This window comes from Melospiza georgiana, chromosome 3 (assembly GCF_028018845.1).
Source record: "Melospiza georgiana isolate bMelGeo1 chromosome 3, bMelGeo1.pri, whole genome shotgun sequence".
Taxonomy (NCBI): domain Eukaryota; kingdom Metazoa; phylum Chordata; class Aves; order Passeriformes; family Passerellidae; genus Melospiza; species Melospiza georgiana.
This window is the reverse complement of record NC_080432.1, coordinates 114,762,294-114,787,248: the sequence shown is the minus strand read 5'-3', so window position 1 is coordinate 114,787,248 and position 24,955 is coordinate 114,762,294. Positions and strand designations below refer to the sequence as shown.

The window sequence follows — 24,955 nt, the reverse complement described above, 5'->3', positions numbered from 1 at the left end:
CCTCATTTATGCATCAAAACCCAAGCTGGAATTCCACTGTGGCTGACAGTCCTGAACCTGACTGTTTATGGTTTCCTTACTCTTGTGTGTCACCTCTCAAGCATTCCTGTTCTTTCTCACAATACCAACATGCATTCTGCCACGGTCCTCACTTACAGATTATTTCAACTCTCTAGGAGAAGATAGGGAAAATTGTTGCTGGCCAAAACTGTGGGCTTGCTCAAGTAACAGGCTGGGCAAGAACCAGGAGAAGCCCTTACTGAATCTGAGAAGAGAAATCGTGTATGTTCTGTATAACCCTGTATTTCAGCAAAAGCCTTTGTTGCTTTCCTGACTGTGACAGGGAAGGCTCTCCATCACTTTTAGCTGGTGAAATATTATTGAAATGAGTTACAGATTTATTCCTTCCCTCTGTATCCGTCTCATTAGCACTGCTGCGTTCAGCTCATGCTTCTCTGGTCATGTGGTGCACTCAGATGGTTGGTTAATTCATCTCTTCTGTCCCTCAAATCAGGGTTGCATCTGCCACCAAAAATCAACAGGGCTTCACATATCTGTGCTGAAACATAATCTGTGTCAGTAAATGTGATGAATAAGTATAGCTTTTTGAATACTCTAATGATCTGTGATACAGCTTTTGTACTATTTGAAAGTGAGTTATTACTCATAGGGTTTGTAATCTTACAGCTTCAAATTTGTGGAGACTCATACTGAGCTTCTTTCCCTGGGTTCCTCTTTATGCCTTAGAGCCTAAAACTGAGAAAAGACTAAAAACCAGAGATAAAAATCCGAATGGAAACTGAGCTAAGGACCTCAGAAATTATGCAAAATCCAGCCAATTAAACATTGGCGATATTGCATTTTTTAGAGGTGATAGAAGGGTACGATGTCAAAGTAATGATGTCAGAGTTTTTCCATTCATTTCACAATGTCTATGACTTCATTCATTATAACTTTGAAGTACTCTAGAAATAAAAAAATTCTGACGGCTGTAAACTGAATTAATGCAGAATGAAGGCAGGTTGTGCAGCCCTATGTTTGTCATGTTCTGACAATGAAAGAAAAATTTCCCTGTCCTTGAACTGTTTAGACCTCACAGATTCCCCTGGAAAGCTGTGGTTGAATTTTTCCTCATCAAAATTTCACAAAATTTAATCAGAGCCAAAAAAGCAATCTTTTTTTTTTTTTTTGGATGTTTTCTGTTTTCTGAGTAACAACACGAGCATCCCATTTGAATTTTATGTTACACTTAGAGCTCATCATTGCATTGACAATGTTTTGTAGTACTCCACAGAGTATGCTTTATTTTTGTCATTGGGGGAAGAGAGCATTCAGCAATTGAAATAAACTACCCAGGCTGGCTGTCAGTTGCTGTTGTGCAATCATGATAAAATCTGATCTGTAAATGTCATTTAATCTTTTGTCTTATTGTTTCCAGGATCAAAGGGAGAGGACCTATTCAACAGTGAAAACCAAGTCCACTTCAGCTTCTATTAACAACCTGAAGCCAGGAACAGTGTATGTTTTCCAGATCCGTGCTTTTACTGCTGCTGGTTATGGAAATTACAGCCCCAGACTGGATGTTGCCACATTGGAAGAAGCCACAGGTAAGGCTTTAGGTTTATAGGAAAATAACACTTTCTGTAGAGGTAGTAAGTAAAGCAAGAAAGGAAGGTGTCATAAGCAATATAGTTACAATTAGAAAGAATTTGGTTCTACATGAAGTTGAATTTTTGTCATTGTCTTTTGAAGGATGAGCTTCCTTAATTTATTTTACCCTAGAAGTTAAACTAGCCTTATAATTGGCTGGAGGAGATTTGTTACATATTAGATTCTTCTCTTCGCTCTCCTTCTAATATACCAAGACTTTTCTTTTTTCTTAAATTCAAATACATTCTTCTTTTTCCCCACAAAAGTGAGTAGTGGTGAGCTGAATAACTCAACTAGATTCTTCTGTAACTGGGGAGAGAAGGAAGGAGGAGATTTCAAGCCCCAAAGACTTATTCTGGCCATTTTTTTCCATTTGATTTTCTGGAAAAAAAACCCAACAACTTGGTAGTTTAGTTTATGTGTGTGTCTTCAGCTGTAATTCCATCTTTAGTGTATTTTGAATTCATTGGCAATTTAGTAAAGAAATAGGAATCTCAAGGTTTACTAATTTTCAGGTTCATATAAAAAGTTGTCAGCTATGTGACCAAAAAAAACTTCTCCCATCAGTGAGACCTGACAGCCCTGAGCCACTTCACTGGAGCTGTGTCCCTGGCAGCTCCAGCACCCTGTCACAGACCCAAATTTGGTTACCCTCGTTCAGAGCATTTGCTTCACGTTGACCTTGGCATCGGGTCAGCCACACTGGGAGCTGGAAATGCAGGGATGCACGGGCTGTGAATTCAAAGGGTATGGATGCCATACACTCCTTGGACCCTGTGCAGTGGTCTATCTAAGACTGTGTGCAGACAGTGAATTTAAGGGTATGGATGCCATACACTCCTTGGACCCTGTGCAGTGGTCTCTCTAAGAGGGTGTGCAGACAGTGAATTTAAGGGTATGGATGCCATACACTCTTTGGACCTTGTGCAGTGGTCTCTCTAAGAGTGTGTGCAGACAGTGAATTTAAGGGTGTGGATGCCATACACTCCTTGGACCCTGTGCAGTGGTCTATCTAAGAGGGTGTGCAGACAGTGAATTTAAGGGTGTGTATGCCATACACTCTTTATAACCTGTGCACTGGTCTATCTAAGAGGGTGTGCAGACAGTGAATTTAAGGGTGTGGATGCCATACCCTCTCTGGACCCTGTGCAGTGGTCTCTCTAAGAGGGTGTGCAGACAGTGAATTTAAGGGTATGGATGCCATTCCCTCTCTGGACCCTGTGCAGCACTCTCTCTAAGAGGGTGTGCAGACAGTGAATTTAAGGGTATGGATGCCATACACTCCTTGGACCCTGTGCAGTGGTCTATCCAAGAGGGTGTGCAGACAGTGAATTTAAGGGTGTGGATGCCATTCCCTCTCTGGACCCTATGCTGCAGTCTATCTAAGAGGGTGTGCAGACAGTGAATTTAAGGGTGTGGATGCCATACACTCTCTGGACCCTGTGCACTGGTCTATCTAAGAGGGTGTGCAGACAGTGAATTTAAGGGTGTGGATGCCATACACTCTCTGGACCCTGTGCACTGGTCTATCTAAGAGGGTGTGCAGACAGTGAATTTAAGGGTGTGGATGCCATACCCTCTTTGGACCCTGTGCAGCAGTCTCTCTAAGAGGGTGTGCAGACACACATTATTGCATCTCATTAATTGCATCCAGGTGTCACCTGAACAACTTGTGGTTATTCTTAATATACAGTGGTTAATATACAGTGATTCCACCTTAGTTCCACACAGAATATAAAAACTATAAATAATGAATAATACCCCATATCTAATAGACATAATTGAAACAGTAATTATCATAATAGCAGCAGTAAGCTGTTATTACTAATATTATTAGCTCTGTGTCTAATAGCATACTTCCCATCTGTGGAAAGAGTCAGTAACAGAATCACCATTTTGCAGAAAGGGAACCTGAGGTACAGCCGGAAGTAATTTCTTATTTTGAATAGTTTTCTGGAAAACAAATTAGAAGTCTGTCATAATACGTTTCTGCTAATTAGATAATTTATTGTCCATAGTGGTTTAAAATTATTAAAATATTTCCCCAACATTTCTTTAATTATCTGAGTATTTTTTACATACTGAATGTAAGCAGACTGGTAGCTGCTAAGACTAGCAAAGATGATTTCAAAGATAAACAGTTTTGACTGGAGTTTGGTCAACATATGGGAGATTAGAAAATCCTATAATAAATGCATCACTGACCACTCTCCTGTACTCCTTTTCTGACTCAGATGATGACAAAATGCATATAAACGGCAGAGATTCTTGGCCAGGATGCACAGCAGGTTTCTTTTGTCGCAGGCCAGCTATATGCTTTGAGATGCCATGAAAAATATCCTCTGTTTTCAATAATGAAGATTCTAAAAGTAGCATATTTTCCATTATCTTGAGACAACATTATAAAATATAATTCCCAGCAAACATCCAAGATATCACATATAGGGTTTTCAGAAACAATTAAAATGTTGGTAAAATATAGCAAATTCCATTAAGCTCTTCTAAAATTGTTTTACATTAAAGTATTAGTTTCTTATATTTTATTTATAATTTTATCAGAACTTACAGACTCATCAAATTTGTCTATTGTTAGCATTCAAAAGGAAGACCTTTATTGGATTGTTTTTGGGAAATATACCTCAAGGGACATACCATGCAGGTGAACCCTAAACCGTCTTATGCTACAGTTTAGAGGCTTTGGCTTCTTCTCATTATTCTGTGGATTTCTGAATTCAGCTTTTAAAAATGTCAAAGTATTTCAAGAAAAAAATACACACATGTATACATTTGTGTAAGAATATATATAATGACCACCACATTCAGTCATGTTGCCTACGTGGATTTGTCCTGGCACTTCCTCTGGTTGGCTCTGTTTGGTTGGTGTTAATTAAGTAGATTTTTGAATTGTGTGCTGTTTTCTGAATCGTGATAGAAACTGTATAGCCACTTTTCAATATTTGAGGAACTATTATATCCATTATATTAATACTATCTGATATGTGAAATATATGTATATTATACCTGTATTGGATCATATCATACATGTTGGGTATTGCATAGATATTTATGGAAAAATTTCAAAATTATGAAGTAAATATGCTTTATAAAGGCAGACCATTTCTATTCTACACTGTGTTCAATCAATGACTTCTAGTTGTATTTTTTTGTTGGCTGGTTATTAGAAACAGAAGTCCCTCTGGAAAAACACACAAATGTATAAAATATCACTGAAGTGCCAATTCTATCTCCTGGTTCACTGACATATTTAGAAGTCAAGTTAAGTGGTTTGTAGCCAGTGGACCTAAAGGCAATCCTGTGCTTTTTGTAATGGAAGCTGATCTTTCCACTTACAGAATCACAGAATCAATTAGGTTGGAAAAGACCTCTGAGGTCATCGAGTCCAATCTTTGACTTCTTTACGGCTCTTACTGTTAAAGTAGAAGCACTTGACAGAACCTGGCATGAAGACTTTGCTTTTTCCTTTTTCCATGAATCAGAGTAAATCGGACAAGATTGAAGCATTGTGATCTCCAAAGTCTGAAATACCAATACTACAAATTCTACAAATTTTTGTAGAAGGCATAAAGCTCCTTCTTAAGAAATACTTAAGAAAGTAGTATTTGGCATGCATGGATCCACTTATCATTGAAGTTTTCATGGTGAACTTGGCCAAGAATTCTTTTCCAGAAATTGTGCATTTAAAGTTGCTTGCATGAGAAAAGGTTGTTGGAATATCAGCACAGCATTTCAGCTGATAGCCTTTTTTAAATCCTCCAGGGTGTTTAGATATGCATTCCCATCCCTCTAACCATGTATTTAAAAGCTGGTTTAAATTTAACTCCTTAGAATTAAGCATTGTGCATTGGGTAGCTCAGATCAGGTGTCAGCTGGAGCTGAATGCCCAAGTACCAGCTCCCTGTGTCGCCCCCTGAGCCTGAGCACGGCTTAAACAGAGGCAAGAACTCCCCTGTCCCGGTGCTGATTGCCCATCATCGCTGTTGTGGCATCACCTGTGACAGGTGGCCATGCATGCACCCTCTGTAAAGACCTTCGGCATCCCAAAATCATTCCTCTAAGAACACTCTAGCATCTTTGTTTCTGCCCAGCCACAGGGATCATTCCAGAATCTGTGCTCTGATTCACCCTTACACCAGCAGACTGAGTTCATCACGCAGGAGAAGAAGCAGAGTACCTGAACAAGGCAGATGTCTTACACTGCTGTCACTGAATTTACACCAGACCGTGCCCACAATCAGCCCCCTCCCCTCTTTTTTTTAAAGATATGAAAATAAATCATACATTGCATCCCACCTGGCCTACCACTTGGCCAGTGTACCATATCCCCAACATTTTCCAGAGCCCAAAAAACATCGTCTGCTTGCTTCCAGAATGTGCCAGTACCCAAAATCTGTGAGCCACTTACATAGAGCAACCCACTCACATATGTCAGCCTCTGTGCACTTCTCTTGGCTCCTGGAATAGGTGACAGGCAGGGCTGGGGATTTTTCCAAACTTTTTTGGATGGATGAAGCTTCACACCCTGGCCAGGATGCTGCCTCTTCTTCACTTCCAAGTGAGGTTTGCAGTGAAGTTCAAAGAGAGATGGAAATAGTTTAGGGAAATGCTGTATTTTACAGAAACTTAACATTCCTTGGGATTGTCTGTTTTGACGACCTAGATAAGTTGCAGAACTGAGTTGTATGACTTATGCCTCTATGCTCTTACACAAGACAGTCACCACTAATTTCTTAAAAATGGCATGAGTGGAATATAGGCAAGTCTACAGCAGCATCCTACTGGCCTCTGTATCTCAGAAAGTTATAGTTACTTAAAGATAAGCATTCTTTTTTAGTTCAAGAGTTATAGGAATAGTGTGATTTTCCTTTATGTGCATTAGAGAGAATATAGAAAAATTACAAGTTTCTTCAGGAAATAAAATTAGAGGGGTGTGTGTATGATGTGTGTGTAATTTCCCTCCAGTGCAGAGTATTCTAAATCTGTGTAGTGCAACAAGGGGTTTGTTATTTTGGGGGGAAACAGTTGGTACAGGTCAGTGTCAGTGAAAAAATAAATCATGTTGATTGGCTTACTTCTCCCAAGAAAATCCTGGGTTATTTGTTTCTATGGGAACCTCTGAAGTCTGTAACAGGAGCCCAGTTCTGTGGAGTTCATAAAACCTGGTATAGGCATTCCAGTTCAGTTACAGTACCAGCACTAAACCATTTTAGCATACTGTTAATTTAGTTAATCAGATATCAATTTGGTTTCCTTTTTTCCTTCTCTTTCATCTGTTGGCAGCATTTCAGTCATGGGACAGTTTACACGGCCCCAGGCCTGCTGGAGACAGATGGGGTTCACCTATCTTAAAAGGGGAACAGGATTCTAACCCATGAGTTTGCAGGGCTGATTTAAACTAGGTTTGAAAGGGGAGGGGGGTAAGACCAGGCTTGCTAGAGGTGAGCCCAGGGGTGGCATGCCAGTGTTGGGGGTGAAATCAACCCGACTGAAGTACATCTACACCAATGCACACTGTATGGGTAGCAAACTGTGAAGGGATGGAAGGAAATATTGCAGGCACAGAAACAGCCTGCCCCTGTGTGCTGAAAGGTGAGCCAGGGGGAAGAAAAATGGCATGGCTCAATAGGGAGCTTTCACTGCAACTCAGGGGAAAAAGGTTTATGATCTTTGTAAGAAAGGGGCAGGCAACTCAGGAAGCATATAAGGATGTTATTAGGTCATGTAGAGAGAAAACTGGGAAGGTGAGAGTTCAGCTGGAACTCAATCTGGCCACTGTTGTGAAATAGAATAAGTGTCTTTATAGATAAACAAACCACAAAAAAGGATCAAGGAAAATATCCATCCTTTTCTTGATGTGGAGGAGTGTAGCCAAGGATGAGGAAAAGGCTGAGGTGACAGACGACTGCAGATTGGCCAATGTGACACCCATCCACGAGAAGGGCTGGAGGCAGGGTCTGGAGACCTTGGTGCCAGGGAAGGTCATGGATCAAATAATTTTGAGTGTGATCAAATGGCACATACAGGACAGCAAATGGATCAGGTACAGCCAGCTTGGGCTTCAGAAAGGCAGGTCTTGCTAGATCAATCTGATCTGCTTTTATTACCAAGTTACCTGCTTAGGGGATGTAGTCCACCTGGACTTCAGTAAAGCCTTCAACACTGACTCCCACAGCATTCTTCTGGAGACCTGGCAGCCCATGGCTTAGACAGGTGCACTCTTTGCTGGTTAAAAACTGGCTGGATCGCCAGGCCCAGAGGGTGGTAGTGAATGGTGCTACACCCAGCAGGTGGGTGGTCACTAGTGGGGCTCCCCTAAACTCAGTAGTAAGGCTAGTCCTGTTTAATATTACAACTGATGATTTGGACTCCCTCAGTAAGCTCTCAGGCAACACTAAATCAGACCAGAGTGTTCTGCTGGAGGATAGCAAAGTTCTGTAGAGGGATCTGGACAGTCTGGATGGATGGGCCAAAGAATACTGTGTGATGTTTGTAAGGTAAAGTGTTGAGTCCTGCACTTGGGTCATAAGAGCCTCATGCAACACTACAGGTCAGAGGAAGAGTAGCTGGAAAGTGGCCCAGTGAAAAAGGACCTGGAGATGCTGATCAACAGCTGGCTGAGCATGAATCAGTGTGTGCCCAGGTGGCAAAGAAGGCCAAGGGCATCCTGGCTTTTTTCAGGAATACTGTGACCAGCAGGATTAGGATAGTGTTCATTGCTCTGTATTTGGCACTGGTGAGCCCACACTGTGAGTTCTGTATCCCTCTGGGCCCCTCACTTTGGAAAAGACATTGATTTGCTGGAGCATGTCCAGAGAAGGGAACAGAATTTTCAGCAGCACAAGTGTGATGAGGAGAAACTGAGGGAGCTGGGGTTGTTTAGCTTGGAGAAATGGAGGCCCAGGGAGGAGCCACTCTCTAAAAGTACCTGAATGGGGCTTGTTGTAAGGCGAGGGCCAGTCTCTTCTCAAGGACAAGACAGAGCCTCAAGATGCACCAGGGGATATCAGGAAGAATTTTGTCACTAAACAGATGTTCAGTCATTGGAATGGGCCACTCAGGGAGGTGTTCCAAGCGCCACTGTAAGCAGCATTTACTGCTGTGGTTTAGTTGATATGGTGGTATTCATTCAAAGGTTGAACTTGATGATCTTGGAGGTCTTTTACAACCTAAGTGATTCTATGATTCTGTGATTCCAGCTGACTCTCACTTACACAGTCCCTCATGTCTCATCCTCTATTCATCTTCTGGTTCAGATCCTCACTGTTAGAAACCAGTGCATCTCCAGAGCTCAGGAGAGCTGTGATTACTTAATGTATCTGAGTACATGGCCACCCTTATTAGATGTCAGGCAAGCAATGTTTTTAACAAGCTTCAAGGTTTCTCAGGCTAAGTATTACATCCTCAGTTTACATTAATGTGACATGTATACATTTACATATATTAATAGAATTGGCATATCTGAATAAAAAGAGCAATAATGTGGGGATATTTTAGCATGTAAATTCTCTGAAGCATGGAGAATTCTATTTTGTATTAATGTGGAAGCACCTTTTTGTTGCTAACAGAAACAAATGGTAAGTAATAATAGCCATTTGCAGTGATTAATAGCAGTAAGAGATTGAAATATGCTACCTAGGAAATCTGTGTTAATAGTGTTTCAGCACAAACATTTTTCTTAAAGACAGTATTTCCTTGGAAGCCCTCAAAGTCATATCAATGGGTTTTAGAGGGGAGGCTAGGAGCAGAGTTAGGATTGCTCTCCTACTATCCCTCCTTCAGGGATATGCAGGACTTCCCTTTTAGGAGGGAGTCAGAACAGATGCAGCAAAGGAGTAGTAGGGAGTGGAAGTGGCTGATGTAGTGGTGCTGGCTGTCAGGTAATGGCTGTACCACTTTGGCCAAGATAATTCCAGCTTGGCTTCTTTCTATTCAATGTAGACAGTCGTTAACTCATACAGCATTTAGTTGAATTTCCAATAGAGGCCCTTCTTTAGACTAACTTAATCAATGTAAATGTTTCAGACAAAGGCAGTCTACAACAGTAGACAGTCTACAATTCATGATGATTGACTTAAATTTTTGAAGTCCCTCAGTAGGGATTAATTTTTAACTAATCTCAGCTCTGTGCTCTGTTTGCAGCCACAGCTGTTTCCAGTGAACAGAATCCTGTTATTATCATAGCTGTGGTTGCTGTGGCAGGAACAATCATCCTGGTCTTCATGGTGTTTGGATTCATCATCGGACGAAGGTATTGCATCTTTGATGGACGTAAGCACATCTGACGCCACTCTTGTGAACTCTTGAGACATAAGTAGAACCTGGGGTAGTAATTTGCAAAACTGAAACAGAAAAATTCTTAGTAAGGACAGTTTTCATTTAAATCCCGTTATCAATTATACGGTTTGTCCTCTTACTTTGGCCAGATACTTGTATCAAGATGTTCTTTTTGTCCTGCGTAAATGTGCTGTAAAAGGAACCCCTAGCAGGTTCTTTACCTCTACTCCTCAAAGTGTCTCTTTCTGTTCAGTTTTCTCACATGGAGAAGTCTGACACTTTATCTGATCAGCCTTTAAATGACTTTACATTCAAAAAAAAAAGAGACACAGCAGTAAGTTTAAGAATAACCTCATGTAAAACAGTGTTCTACTTTCAAGTTCTTTAATCCTCTGTTTTATCTGTAGAAGCCTTTCACCAGCACTAGAATTTTTTTCTCCAAGACCTGTCCCGACTGGTATTCGATACAAAAGCCTTTTGATTGCAACTGTTCATGATTTATTTAAAACTCCGCTGTCAATAGAATTATAGGTGAAAGTTTCAAAGGGCCTACATCGGTTAGGTGCTCCGTGCCTGAAAATCCCAGCCTGCAGAACTGATTTTGTCAGGACTTTAGATGTGATAAGTAAATCATTATTTACCAGTAAAACTGGCATTTCCTTTTCTTTTCAGGCATTGTGGCTATAGCAAAGCGGATCAAGAAGGGGATGAAGAACTTTACTTTCATTGTAAGTGTTTTGCTTTTTTTCCCGCCTTTCAAAAATTCCAAATTGCAATAGTGTAGACAATACTAAACCAAGACTCCATGAAAGATAATGCCATAGGAAATTCAAAAACGCTGTGTAAATAGCAGGTGGGAAGTTAAACATTGTAAAAATGTGAGCTACAAAAAACGCAGATTAAAGTCAACATTGCTCACACAGATGGTTTTATTTCTATATATATCTATGATACGCTGTTGTTTTCATTCTGCATATTTTGTTTTCTTTTGGTTGCTTTGAATACATATTTCACGTCGTCCTAATGATCCCTCTGAGGTGTAGCATTCAAGAGACCTTTGCCTAAGTGACTTTTTGATCTTTACCTCAGGCAAACTTCAGGTGAAGAAAGTTTGAGTCACTGCATGCCCCTAAAATGAAGCTGTTCTGCTCAAAAGCTGTGTGCTGCTACTGCCAATACAGTAGCACCATCAATATTTACAAAACATAATGTCCTTTAAAATAGAATATTTAATATGAAATAAAGGTCAGCCACTTCATTACTCTTGTGCGATGTACAATCACTTGCTTAGCTAAGAATAGTACCTAAAGCCTCTCTTGTTAAAATCGCATCTGCCATTTCAACTTAAACTAGAAACCTGGGAAAACTCAATAAAACACATCCTTCTTGGATTCATGACAATTGAAAATGTAAGGGGAGAGGAATGTTTTAATCTGTTTTAGAATTAGTCATAACTCAGGAAGCGTGTTAAACTAAGTTGCAAAATTATTTTGAGCAACCATAATTGAAAAAAAATCACAGAATTAAATTGAACATAAGTTCTGATGCAGAACAATGCCAGTCTTTCCAGTCTTCTCCCATATCTGGTCACTCTCATATTAGTACATGTTATTTAGTCGTGCTATGCTGTATTTAGCCTTTGTTGTCTACCAATAATTGCAGTAGTATCTTAAATCCATCAGATTATTATTTTTTTATGAAAGCTATAGGGATTGTTTTAAGTATGTTAAAATCATGAGCTATTATCTAGCAGTAATGTCACATAGAAAATTATGTAGCCACTAGTCATAAATTCTAAGCATTTTCTCAATGCATTCCTCTTTAAATGAATAGTTCTAGCCAAAGCTCCACTCAAAATCAGATCAAGGTTCTGTTTTACCTTTCTTCCCTGAAAAAAACAGCTGTTAATTGATCACAGTTCCTAAGTTTGGGTGTGTGGCTATCTAAATTGTTTAAATGCAGTGAGTGTCTAAGTAGTGACATCATGGCAGCTTTAGTCAATCAATTCGTAAACTGCACCAGAAAGGTGGAAAGTATTAATGAGATTAGAATTATGTCTCATGCGCTTTGCAGTGCAGCTGAATTAAAAGAATTTGTCAAAAATCTCATTTTACTTAAATTATGCTCTTCTGAGAGTGATGGATTTGAAATTTGCCTCTCATAATGCATTATAAGGTTTTCACATCTCCAGAAGAGCTACTGCTTTTACTTTTAAAATCCCTGTTATGTCCTTAAAGGAAAAGATCAGCTATGTATTCTTGTTTTTCAGTTTATAAACAAAAGGGATACACTAACTAAATAATTTATCTCTATTGTTGGCAACATTTTTTCTTTTTTATTTCAGTAAAAGTGTAAATTAATTAATTTGAAAGCTGCTACTTAATAATTGATAGTTGATCCAGAAATGGTGAAATTTTATAAGTGTTCCTTTTCCTCCTTTTAGTTTCAAGAAATCTGATTATCTAGCAAATTAGCCTGATTATTGAGCATACACAGTGTTTCTTAAATCATGGCACCAGATAAAAGTCACTTCTTGCCAAACTAGTTTTGCTTCATCTGTTGATTGTAGGTGTAGCATTCAATTTCCTTTGATAGCCACGTACAGAGTGAGATGGAGCCCAATGCTGTGGTCACAGAGCTGTGCACACCAGTTTGGTGGCCTTTTGCTCTGCAATAGCTAGACAACATTCTTCTGCACTGAGGTACCAGACTGGATTTTCAGAAATGTAACTTACAACAAGCACTTACTGAAAACAACAACTTGCAAACATTTTTTAAAGCAGATTTTTAAGCAGTGCTTTTAATGGACCATCATATATTTCATTTCAGTTGCCTTCATCTCTATTTGACCTCAAGTGCTACACTTGAAGATACAAGTACAATGGAGGAGTTTAGTCAAGCAATTCAGATTTATATTTGGTTTCCTCCTCCCTTTTCATCCAACAATGTCTGCACATGCAGGCCAGCATTATTTCACGTTGCTATGCCAGGATAGCCTTGGCCTGTCAAAATGTTTTATGACAGCTTGAACAAAGACCCGTCAGAGGCCCACTTGAGATTCACAAGGTTACTTCCAGTCCAGGCCCTTTATCACAAACACAGGAGGATGTCTCCTTCTCCATCTCCTTGCCTTAAAGCACTACTACCAGAGGTCAACCTACTGCTTAATTCTCATTTTGTCCAGTCTCTTTTGGTATTAAGAAATAAATATTTATAATTAAAAAAAATATCAGCATTCAAATTTCCAATACAGCTAAAAGAACAAATAATTTAAGTACATTATGTGACAGATAACAACATCTGGGCAACATTTCAAATAATTTCCCTGGATGTCAATTCATTATATTACTGAAACAATTTCTCTAGGTTTGTTTTTATTTTTCTTATGGTTTGTGGACTTAGGTCATTAATACCATCTAAAACATAAATACACATGATTACTAAGCTGTTTTTTGGTATAATTTAAAATTTAATATATTTTATGTTAAATTCAAAGAATACAAAGCCATTGAAAATTATTTATGTTTTGTATTGACTTTTGATCCTGTTCTTGTTTATATCAATTAACAGAAGAACATTTTTGCATTTTCATATTGAGTTTTAATTCACTGATTTAATTAAATTTAATTAAAGAGTATAATCCTTCTGAGCAAATTTATATCATAAAAATTGACTGATTAATAGATTTCCAGGAGCTTGTACTTTGACCAGAATAGTGAAAGATAATTTACCTGAATCATCCTCAAACCAAGGGAAAAAACTGCATGCTGGCCAGAACACTATGCTGCTGTACTAAGCGTGGAGAAAAAATGAGCAAAAAACAAGTTATTGCATATTATTCACTTAGGTGCTTGAGAAGGGAGATAATGGTGCCACAGAGGCCACTTTGCCTCCCTGTACCTTTACAAGTTGGCTGCAGGTGTTTCTCATGCTCGTATTATAGTGCAAGAAATACACCTAAGGTTGTAATTTCTGAGTGCTGTGAATAGTTTTACTATTGCCACAGTCTACAAACAATATTATATTCAGTAGATTAAGCAAATTCAAGGGGGTGGAGGAGCCTTTCAAATCCCACTAGAGGAGAGAAATAACATAAAGAAATGCTGTTTACACATCCTGGGTGAAGAGGATAAGATGTCCTTACACGGAAAAGAAACTTTCACCTCCTCTGCTGGCATTATACCCTTTCCCCGCTTTGTTTTTATTCCCACTCAACCCTTGCATTTTATTCCATTAAGCACTATTTAATATTTATTGTTCTTTCAGTTCAAGAGGAGATGCAGATGCTAATGTTAGTCATTTTTTAGAGATGGGATTGTTTGTACTTGTGTGTCAGCACGCTTGCAGATGATGTCTAAAACTGAGGTTGCCTCTCAGAGTGGCTCTGGCTCAGGCAGCATGGAAACAGGTTCACTCTTCCAAGGAGCACTCTGCATAATGAAATTCCTGGGCTGGCTGCACAATAAGTGCTTTTGCTTCATCACAGTCATGCTTTCTTACATCATTACAGTTAAATTTCCAGGCACCAAAACCTACATTGACCCTGAAACCTACGAGGACCCAAATAGAGCTGTCCATCAATTCGCCAAGGAGCTAGATGCCTCTTGTATTAAAATTGAGCGTGTGATTGGCGCAGGTAAGGCTGCCGTGGCTTCCTGATTCAACTGTTCCATTTAGCCGGGATCGAAACTCATTCATCATAATGACAGGCAAATAATTATACCTCAGGTATAGAAGAACTTTCTGAATTTGCCGGAGTGGTTAAGAGCAATGAAGCCGCACTCGCTTCTAAAATGTAAAACAAACAGGGGAAAAGCCAACTACAACTAAAAAAAACCCAGATAAATGAGTAAATTAAAAGTCTTGCTTGACATTGAAAGCTTATGGGTTTTTAATCAAGTATCTGCTGTTAAAATTGGAAGTGGGGGGAGTGGGCCAGTTGTGCTGCCTATTTTTTACTGTCAGAGTAAAAGCGTTAGGCGTTTGTGCAAATACTGCTTGCTTGCCTCTTGCAAGGGGCCTTTCTGACCTCTGCAGCTTTGTTCATGTGAGTAAGGAAAACTGGCTGCAGCGCACAATCTTAAATAGAGAGTGGGAAGGTCTTGTTTCTTTATAACAAAATCTTCCCTAAGGCTGTTTTTCCTTCTACCATTTTTCTTTCTGATATTTTATGAATACAAAAAGTTATTGTTTAACTTCTTATGACTGATTGTAATTGCACCAGCACTACATTGCTTTTTTTTTCTCTTGAACTGTCTACCACCTACTTAAGCCATGGTGTTCATGCTCTAAAAAGGCAGTTTCATTTGTTTGCATTAATAAGATACGTGACATTTTTATTGCACTACTCCATGCAGTGAAATTAAGTTTCCATGAGTAAGAAAAATATCAAATACTTTGGATTCCTGGAGGAAATGTTCTTTTGCTTTCCTGTTGTTTTATATAAGTATTGGTAGAATTCTTTTAAAATCACCTGTAGTTTAGTACTGTAAATTACATGTTGTGGTATTATTTAAAAACAGAAGAAGAAAAATCTTTAGGATAAGTTGTTTTACCTGTAAAAAAATCTTTATACTTAGAATTCACAATGCCTTTTAAAAGTAACCTCAGTCATGTTGAATCATGTCTTAGTCAAGGAGTAGTACCATTGAAATTAACCAGACTGCTGAGCAAATTACTCCTACTATGAGTAAGAGCATAAGAATTCAGCCCTTGCTAACTAGTAATTTTTGTGATGCCAGAATGGCAGCATCTCTTCTAATAGATGCACAATATGCAAGATTAGCATGGAAAATTTGCTGAGCTTCATCTTTTGCTTTGAGTTAAAAAGCTACCAGCATAGCAACAGTTCAGAGCACAAAGATGTATTCAGTTGGATTTTGCTAATGCTTTCTGAGAAAAATGGTGAAAACACTCGAGCTGCAGAGTATACAGTTCAAAATGCATTTTCACTGTTATGACAAATTCCAGAGTGTTAATTTTCTTGACTGCAGATGAATTTATTTTTGATTTTAATGAGTATAATTGATAGCAAAAACAATTAACGTGTGTCAGTAGTCAATCTGAAGAAAGCTAATAAGGAGTGCAGTGGTGAAAGCATATTGTGTATCCTGTTTAGCTATGGTTTTAAACTGTTGATGTAAATAGCAAACAGGAGTGAAATTAAATGCAGTCCAGGAACAGCAGAAGCAAGCAGACCCAAAGCACCAGTTGAAACTCATACATCAAAGAAGAATATGGAATTTCTGCTAGTGACAGCAGCAGAAAAGCCACTTAGCAATCTCAATATGCATCAGCAATGCTGGCCACATCAACTATTGAGCAGTGCCACGTCTCTCAGACACAAACAGGGTGCAAGTATGCTTGTACTCAATTTGCATGAGGGATATGTGCTTTCCTCGCCAGCATTTTCATTTCCATCCCGCTGTGGCCACCTGTCAGATACAGAATATGGTGTCCACTACGTTAAGTTGTTCACACCACACATCCTTTGTTTGAGCCTCTGCTTTCTCGACATGCTGAGCTAGTGGCTGTGCGGCTGTGCAATATTCCCTCTCTTGTTGTCATATTTTCCAGTTTATTTTTGGGCATCATTTCAGCTGAATGCACTATTTTCTTGGGAATAAAAGTAGTTCATTGGCTAGCATCCTGGCCTGAAATGCATAACATACAAGTTGAAATTTCTCGTTTGCCCAAGTGTGTGTGATCTGCCTTTGGAAATCAATCAAAATCAGATCACAGAGAGCTGGAAAGGAGTTAAGCCTTAGTGTCTCCTGTGCCAAGTATCCTAATTACCTGGCTCTGAAATATCACAGACACACAGACACACTCCTATACTCACGTCTTGTTTTCGGCATGGAATGAAAAAATCTTGGAAAATAGTGCTAGAGAAAATTGTTGTCCTTTAGGAAGTTTTTGTGGCTAAGGAGCTGTGAGTGGGGTGAGTGGTGAATTCATTAATAGTCATCCACATTGCTAATGAAGTGCAGGAGGGAGGTTAAGGCACCAAGCTAGGGGCAGGAACAGCTCAGTGTTCTTAGCTCAGTGCCTAAGGATGGTTGGGGATAATGTGCAGGCAGGAACACTTGTGTAGTCAATTAGCTTAGGTACAGCACAAGGTGTATGGAATTAATTTGAGCTAGCCTTGGTTCAGCTAGCACAGAATGTAAGGGAAAGGAATTTGATTCTATATGCAGTCATCTCCTATCAGGGTTGTGAAAAGAGCCCTTCTGAGTGGAGATTTGCTCAAACAAGTCAGTTAAAAATGGTCAAAGGCATCATCAAAGTTCTACCCCTGTGAAGCCAAGACCCAGGTACTGCTTTTTTATTTCCCAAAGCTCGATTTGGGGTTGATAGGAGAACAGAAGTGTTCAAATACTGATGGTGTCATAAACAAGATTTTTTGCAGCCCATCCATTAAAATACCCCAACATCTATCTCTTCAGGAGTTCAGCCCAACTTCGAGCACACTTCTCTCCACTGACAGCCAGACACCTTGCCAGTGTGCATGTCCACTAAAGTCCTGATCCCACAAAGTTTCTCACAAAAGGATTCCCTAATCAAACTCTCTGTGCAGGTCATGTCTAGTTCAGTCATTTTTTTCAGCACTCATCCTAAAACATGTCTTAGGTGTAGGTTTGTCTGCATACTTGTGTATACGTAATAACTTAATGTTAAGGCACTCCACAGGTATGCAGGAGAGAAATTTCTGACTTCATTTGGTTTGGGGGAGGGACTTAGAACCATGTCTCTCAAACTCCAGATGAGTTTGTGAAGTACCAGATTATTAAATATCTTTGTGGTTAATCTTTTATTCAGTAACATCTGTTACTACCTTCTTCTTCTCTGTGTACAAGGAGATTTTTCTTCCTGTCTGCAGAATTGGAGATCTCACTTTTGCTCTCTGCTGACACAGCTGTGAGGCAAGGGACAATTCTTAAATCTTTGATAATCTCGTTAATAGTGAGGTAGATATATTGCCATTCAGCTCCACATCTCACATGTTTCCATCCTCTTTTCTGTCTGATGGAATCCAATTACTTCTCTTGAGATTCTGTTGTTGGGGCTTTTTTTGTGTTCTTGCTGGCTGTTTGGTCTTTTTTATCACAGGCTTCTTCAAGTTCCAATTGTTTGTTAGTTTAGAGCCTTTTACAAACTTGCAGTATTTACTTGTGTTTGTTTAATGTAACGAAATTGTTATAAGTCACACCTTTCATTTCATAATCTGTACAGTAAATTATGCTGCTTGAAGGTAATAATGTAGTGCTTCATTTAACACCATAAGGATGCTAAATTAAAAGCAGCTCTGCAAGACCTGACTTCTGAAAGAAAAAAGCCCATTGAAACCAAAGATAGCAAGGAAACCATGTAGAGCAGAATAACATTTTTACTTAGGAATGGTATTACTATTTCAATAATAGTGTTTTCTTATGAAAGCCACTTCATTCTTTATTTTCTGTTTTTGAAAAAATGCAAGAAATTGTTAGCAAGGCTCTTAAAATATTCAAATAATAGTCTTGTCAGTTGGCTTAACAGAAGTGTTTATTCCATAGGGGACAGCAATTCATTTAAGGCGCATGCCGAAATAACCCATTTCAAATATGAACGCACTAAATTTAAACACACGCTTAGGTGACTATTTGAATCAAGGCCTAAAAAAAAATCCTGGTATTCAGAGTAATTCAGCATTGATCTGCTTCATTTCAGGAGAGTTTGGTGAAGTGTGCAGTGGGCGTCTGAAGCTTCCTGGCAAGAGAGACGTTGCAGTAGCCATAAAAACTCTGAAGGTTGGCTACACTGAAAAGCAGAGGAGGGATTTTCTGTGTGAAGCAAGCATCATGGGGCAGTTCGACCATCCCAACGTGGTTCACCTAGAAGGAGTTGTTACCAGAGGTAAGCAGCAGCTCAGTCTGCCAGTCAAATAACAACACGATGGCAGAAAGTAAAAGTACTCTGCTTTATTCGTGGTCAGAGATTCAAATTATAAACAGACCACACACTCCTAATGGATTTTCTCCTGATGCGTAACTAACCAAAACAATACTTGCTTTATGCTACAACCTGAGGAAAAAAATTTAGATGCACACATGATTAAAAGATTAACTACTTTGAAACATATTATTTTTCTAGTTTCATTTAGCCTCAAAGACCATGCAGAGAGATAAGGTTTCTCATGTCCTTTTAACTAGTCTGAAGTGTCATTATTCCAGAGTCCTGTTCACACAGCAGGAGTTGGGAGAGCACACTGACTTTTTGATTTGTATGGTTCGATTTTATGAATCATGACCACTTTCCATGCAGATATTTAAGAAATTAGAGCTCTTTAACAGTGCTGGAGGGCTCAGAAATGTTCAGTGTCTGAATGATTCAGTCCTTGAAAAGAATAGCATGTGTTTTATCAAAAAAAGGCACTCCATTTTTTTGCTGTTCTCAAATGTCTGTCTTCTTTTCTTTCAGGGAAACCAGTCATGATTGTAATAGAATACATGGAGAATGGGGCCTTAGATGCCTTTCTTAGGGTGAGTACTAAAATGAAATCTTAAATAAACATATTTAAAGTCACATATATTGTATATTGTCACTTTACAAAATATTTCTTATACCTGTGTATATATATGTATATATACATATATAATTAAAATATTAATTATATTTCTATCATATTTAATTAAGTATAATTAAAATGATTTTCAGGTTGAAATGGAGTTTTGACCAATTCTAGCAGGTTCTCTATGTTGTTTCAGCAAAGCCAGATCAGAAATTAGAAGATCAGACAGGATCATTTTGGAATTTATGTGATTTAGTGTGGCATAGACACGGTGCATTTTATTGTAGTCACCAGTTGAAGTTAAAACTGCTGATACCTGAAGTCAAATCTTCGCCCATTTGGGAGCAGAGTTTTACTCTGTCAGCATGGTGGAAATCAGCATAAAAGAATCTCTACATGAATTACAATTCTATTTAAGAGATGAACAAGGAAAAAATAAATGTGAATTCACAACAATTTAGTATTGTTTAAATGTGTTCTGAACTTGCCAGTTCTGACTCCTTACCAGGTATGCATGTCAGGGTGAGATGATATGTAAACTCTCTATAGAGAACAGTTTGGGGGTTTTTTTAATAAAATCCAAGCTGTGAATGAAAATTATCAGTAGCTAGGGTTACAAAAAAGAGATAGTTCTTTTTTTCATGATGCAAATAATTCTGTGAGATGAAGTGCATAGAAGAAAGCTCTAAGAACATTAGGAAATCTTCATTAGATAATCTCTCCTGGAAGTGCCTTGCCACGAGTTGGTGAGAAATATACAGTGGTTAGCAAGTTTTGTTACTGCCAATACATTAATTACTCACACATTTCTCAACTGGATGCTCTGCTTTATATCTGAAGAAAGTGTGTTTGAGGTGAGTTTCTTTGCCACAGAAGGAGTAAATAATGGAAAGCTGAAGACATAAAACTGATCCTTATTTCTCTTCTCAGCTATACTAACAAGAATTGCTGCTCCTTTCTTCCCTCCAGAAACATGACGGGCAATTTACTGTCATTCAGCTAGTGGGAATGTTGCGAGGAATTGCTGCTGGAATGAGATATTTGGCCGATATGGGATATGTGCACAGGGATCTCGCAGCACGCAATATTCTTGTCAACAGCAACCTTGTTTGTAAAGTATCAGACTTTGGCCTTTCCAGAGTTATAGAAGATGATCCAGAGGCTGTCTACACTACAACCGTAAGATAAATCAATGGGTTTTAACAGTTTTGAGATATGGTTATTTAGAAGAAGTGTATCTTCTGGAGAGTACAGATAAGACAATTGCATTAATTGATGGGGGGTTTTAACCAGTCAAAAGGAAGAGTCTCTGCAGACATCTGTCTCTAGTTAGGGAATAATATTTTCATAAGAACATAATTTTTATTGACTAAGTAAGTTCTAAACATTTTGTATGGTATCTTCTTTACTCCATTTCTCACGATTTTCTGATTGAACAAATAAGGAAGTTTTACCCACAAACATTTTAAACATCTAATTTACTATGAGTCAATTAAAATATTTGTAGGCTGTTAGTATTTTTCGGGCTAGATTTTATCTCACCAAAGGGAGAGACTAGCTGGAGGCTAGTCTGTGACAAAGCTCAACTGCTGTATTTTCCCTTGCTTTTGGGTGGGACGCTTTTCTTAAATATGCATTCATCAGGCACACTATGCTCTTTATTCTTTTGTTGGGCCAGCTCCACTTTCCCACCCATGTACCTGTACCTGTTTTCCCATGCTGGGGGAAGGAGGGGCCCCTGGAATCTGCTCCGACAGGCACAGGGATCCAGGAAAGCACAGCGGTGCCCACGGCTGTCACTCCTGCTGCTGGGCTCTGGTTTAAAAGTGTCACACCAAGATTTTGGAGGAGCCATGTGACACGTCAGTGGGATTTACATGCACGGGTTGGGACTCCCCTCACCTAGCTTCAGCCAGCCAGGAGTTAAATGGCTAGTGCAAATCAGACACCTGAGCAGCCCTTTAAAATCAGTGGAGGGACAAGCACTTCCAGAGAAACTCATTCAGGGTAGCTTATACAAATATCTAAGTGTCTATGTTCTGAGTGTTTTAAGATACTGAGTTTCCTTAGGCAGGTTTGAAAATTCTGCAATTGGTCCGCCATGGCAGATCATGTAAGTGGTGCTCTTGATGTTGATGGAAATAATGGTAAATGCATTCTGTGGAAGATGACCTGAAAATTCTGTGGGTGACAAAGAGAAATTTCTCCTTTTTTTTTTTTTTTTTTCTTTTTTTCACAGGGGGGAAAAATTCCAGTGAGATGGACAGCTCCAGAGGCCATTCAGTACCGCAAATTTACATCAGCCAGTGACGTGTGGAGTTATGGAATAGTTATGTGGGAAGTAATGTCTTATGGAGAACGGCCTTACTGGGACATGTCAAACCAAGATGTAGGTTTGTCTGTTCATGAGCGTGCGTGTGTGTTAGCAAAAACAAAATTACATCTTGCAAGCACATACATATGTATTTCACTATAAATGCATAAAATGTTGGTTTAGAAATAAGACTTATCAAAGTACTGTGTGGTTGTCACAAAATGAAAAAGTTACAGACCTTTCACTTTTTACCAAAATCAAATTTTTTTTTTCTTACCACATGGATATTGTAGGTTTCTGTCCTAAGTATCAATTAAAACTGGAACATCAAAATAGTAATATGGGGTCTTTACTATGCTTAAGCGTGAAAAGAATTAATTTTTTTTCCAATAAAAAATAATTCTGAAGTTTTTGACCTTAGAGCAATGATTAATCATTTGAAAAAAGTTGTTAGAAGTCTGAGTGGCAGTTAATGACCTACTTTGGCTTTTTCAAGTTAATTATGCTGATTTAAAAGTACCCTTGTTTGCATAAAATATGATCCAGAGCAACAGGTCAGCAGTAATAGAACAGATGGGTGTTAATCTTGACTTCTGACAGGAGTATCTATTAATATAGAAATTACACAGGAAAAAGCCATACAGGTGTGATAGATGTCAGAAAGAGTGTCATTTAAAGTTCTTCAGGTTGGAGCTTGAGTGGTTTTTTTAATTGTTATTTTAATTTTTGATTGAATGATCAACATCAAAGTTAGAAAAAAAAAAGATAAAAGTGTAGATGATGAGTCAGTTTGGCACAGTGCAAAGTTGTTAATATTTGACAGGTCTCAGTGTCAAAGATTTCATGGACTGTCAAAATATGGGCAAACAAGTCCTTGGGGCAGAGAAAGAGAAATATTTACATTCCCCAGACACCCAGTAGAGTTTCATTTCTTTTGACACCTTCCTTCTGTACTAGATTCAAACATAAAAGAAGTCTGACAGGAATGTAAGATGCCTCAAAGGCAAACCTTACCTATCTTTCAGGGAACAATAAGGAAAAACTTTGAAACAGAGGAGAAATTTTGATATCTTTATGCTTCTTATTAGATTTTGAAAAGTATTCCTCTGTTGAAAACTGCATGTAAAACACATGAAAAAAACAGTTTTCAAAAAACAGCTAATTGCCACTTCTTACAGTTTTATCCCTTTTTAGCATCTTTCATGATATTCTTCAATAGCACATAGTTAAAAGATGCATCAATTGCATGGTAAAATTCCAAATATTCTTGTATGTTGTGATCTTCAGACATGTTCTTTTATACCATATACACAGAGTTACATCATCACATTGTCCAGTTACCCTTATTTAATACTTCCTTGTTGGCATTTAGTATATAAACCAACCAGACCCAGTCCTTTCTATGCTGTTTTGCATCCTCAGCCTGCTTATGGTAAAAGCATAGTTTTAACAGTATCCCCTTTTACTCTTTTTGCAGCAAAAGCAGAATTTAAAAAACAAATTGTGGGAAGTGTAGATAATATAAATCAATTCTATTAGTGAGAACTCCAGCTGTTTTCTCTTTGTAGGTTTGCCTATTAAAAAAAAAAAAATCCTGCATCTATATAATTTTCTTTGAGTACTGATGTTTGGAACCACACCTCCTCCTTTCTTAGCAGAGTGGACACTTGTTGTACTTTAGTTATCAATATTTTAGAATATTTTTTCAGTGTTTTGGATATTCACAGCAATTCCATCTATCTCTAGCTGACTCATTATTTCATATTTCCCAGGTTCACCCTTCTTGCTCAGAATACATATCAGAGAAGCTGATTGTGAAGTAACACCTTTCAGAAAGATCATCATCATCATCATCATCTTGATTCCCAGTTTGCTTCAGGTTTATCTGCAGTTCATAGTGAATGGGGAGAACTCCTGTTCTGATCCCTTCATTCATGTTTTCACTCTCCCTTGCATTCTTGGATAGAGTCTTGTGTAGTTTGCCAGTTTTAAGGGTATTAGATATTTTAGTGGTAGTGCTGTTGTTGCTGGCACCTGCTTTTTAATTTCTCATTGGTGATCTCTGTCCTCTGACCTCTTGAGCAACTACTTCATTTGTAGTAAATCATGCATAGCATGCTCAAAGTGTTTAATACCTTTTACTATTTAGAGGGTCAGAAATCCCTGCATTACTTTTCACAGCACAGCAATCGTCCTGTACACACTGTAGATTATTTTTCACTTTCATTCCACTACTACTTCTAAGCATAAGGAGCTGTTCTTTTCTTTTTCCTCTTAATATAGCTTTAAAGGATCTTACATTTTACTTTTAATGTTTTTCTTCACTATATAGCTCTGTTCTTCCAATTTCCCTGTTCTTCTGCAGAAAACCTCTCTCCACACCCTCCCTGACAGACAACTTCAACGTTTGTAAAAGGTCACTGCACTCAGTCTTCAAGGTGTGAATGTTTCTGCAGGAATTGAATATTTCTCAGTCATTTTTGAGCTGTAGGACAGTACTGTCATTCTAAATGTTCAGAGAGAAAGCTGAGGCCTAGGGAGATGAGGCAACTTCCCTGAGGTCAAAAGGACATTCTGTGACACAAAACTGCAGTCAGTGCCTTACCACTGGGCTATACCTTCTCTTTTCACAAAATTTCTTTTATGCAAAAGGTTTTGATACAAAACCTGGCTGGATTTCAGCCAGCTTTTTGAAGGTCATTCTGTATTGTCTGCAGTTCTGTCTACTTTGCAGTCCACTACTTCTGCGTTTTCTCACACCACCTACAAAATATTTTCTTTCTGAGGTTATTATTTTTACTAAAACCTGGATATTCACCAACATTGTTTATCATACCAGATCTACATCCCAGAACTACATCTAGAACAGCTTCTGATCTTGTTTTCTATACAAAATGAGGGAGAAGACAGTCCTATGCACTCCTCTTCAGGAACAAGCACCCTTCCTTAGCAATTCTAATGCTGCTGTGTCAGTCAATGTCAGTATACTTGAAATCCCCCATGAACAGTGTTTTAGCCCTTTTTCACTAGCTTTTCTTATCTGCCTTGCTTCCTGATGTGCTTTTTTTATTCTGCCCTCAAGGTTTACAGCAGTTTGCTGTGATTTTACTTTATCCATTTTTATTTTTACTTAAATCCAAATGGACTCGGCT

At 38.6% G+C, this 24,955-nt stretch overlaps 1 protein-coding gene across 5 annotated transcripts in view; it reads left to right on the top strand.

Annotated features, from left to right (window-relative positions):
* EPHA7 (EPH receptor A7) overlaps positions 1-24,955 on the top strand; it is a 165,747-nt gene that overhangs the window by 122,093 nt on the left and 18,699 nt on the right. For 3 of the 5 annotated variants that reach the window (XM_058021177.1, XM_058021173.1, XM_058021175.1), the window contains exons 7-14: positions 1,439-1,607; positions 9,808-9,916; positions 10,615-10,670; positions 14,453-14,578; positions 18,649-18,834; positions 19,399-19,460; positions 20,459-20,668; positions 21,729-21,878. In XM_058021177.1, the coding sequence (XP_057877160.1) occupies positions 1,439-1,607; positions 9,808-9,916; positions 10,615-10,670; positions 14,453-14,578; positions 18,649-18,834; positions 19,399-19,460; positions 20,459-20,668; positions 21,729-21,878 (1,068 nt within the window). The remainder of the gene's footprint in view (positions 1-1,438; positions 1,608-9,807; positions 9,917-10,614; positions 10,671-14,452; positions 14,579-18,648; positions 18,835-19,398; positions 19,461-20,458; positions 20,669-21,728; positions 21,879-24,955) is intronic. The other 2 variants (XM_058021174.1, XM_058021176.1) reach the window with 1 other exon arrangement.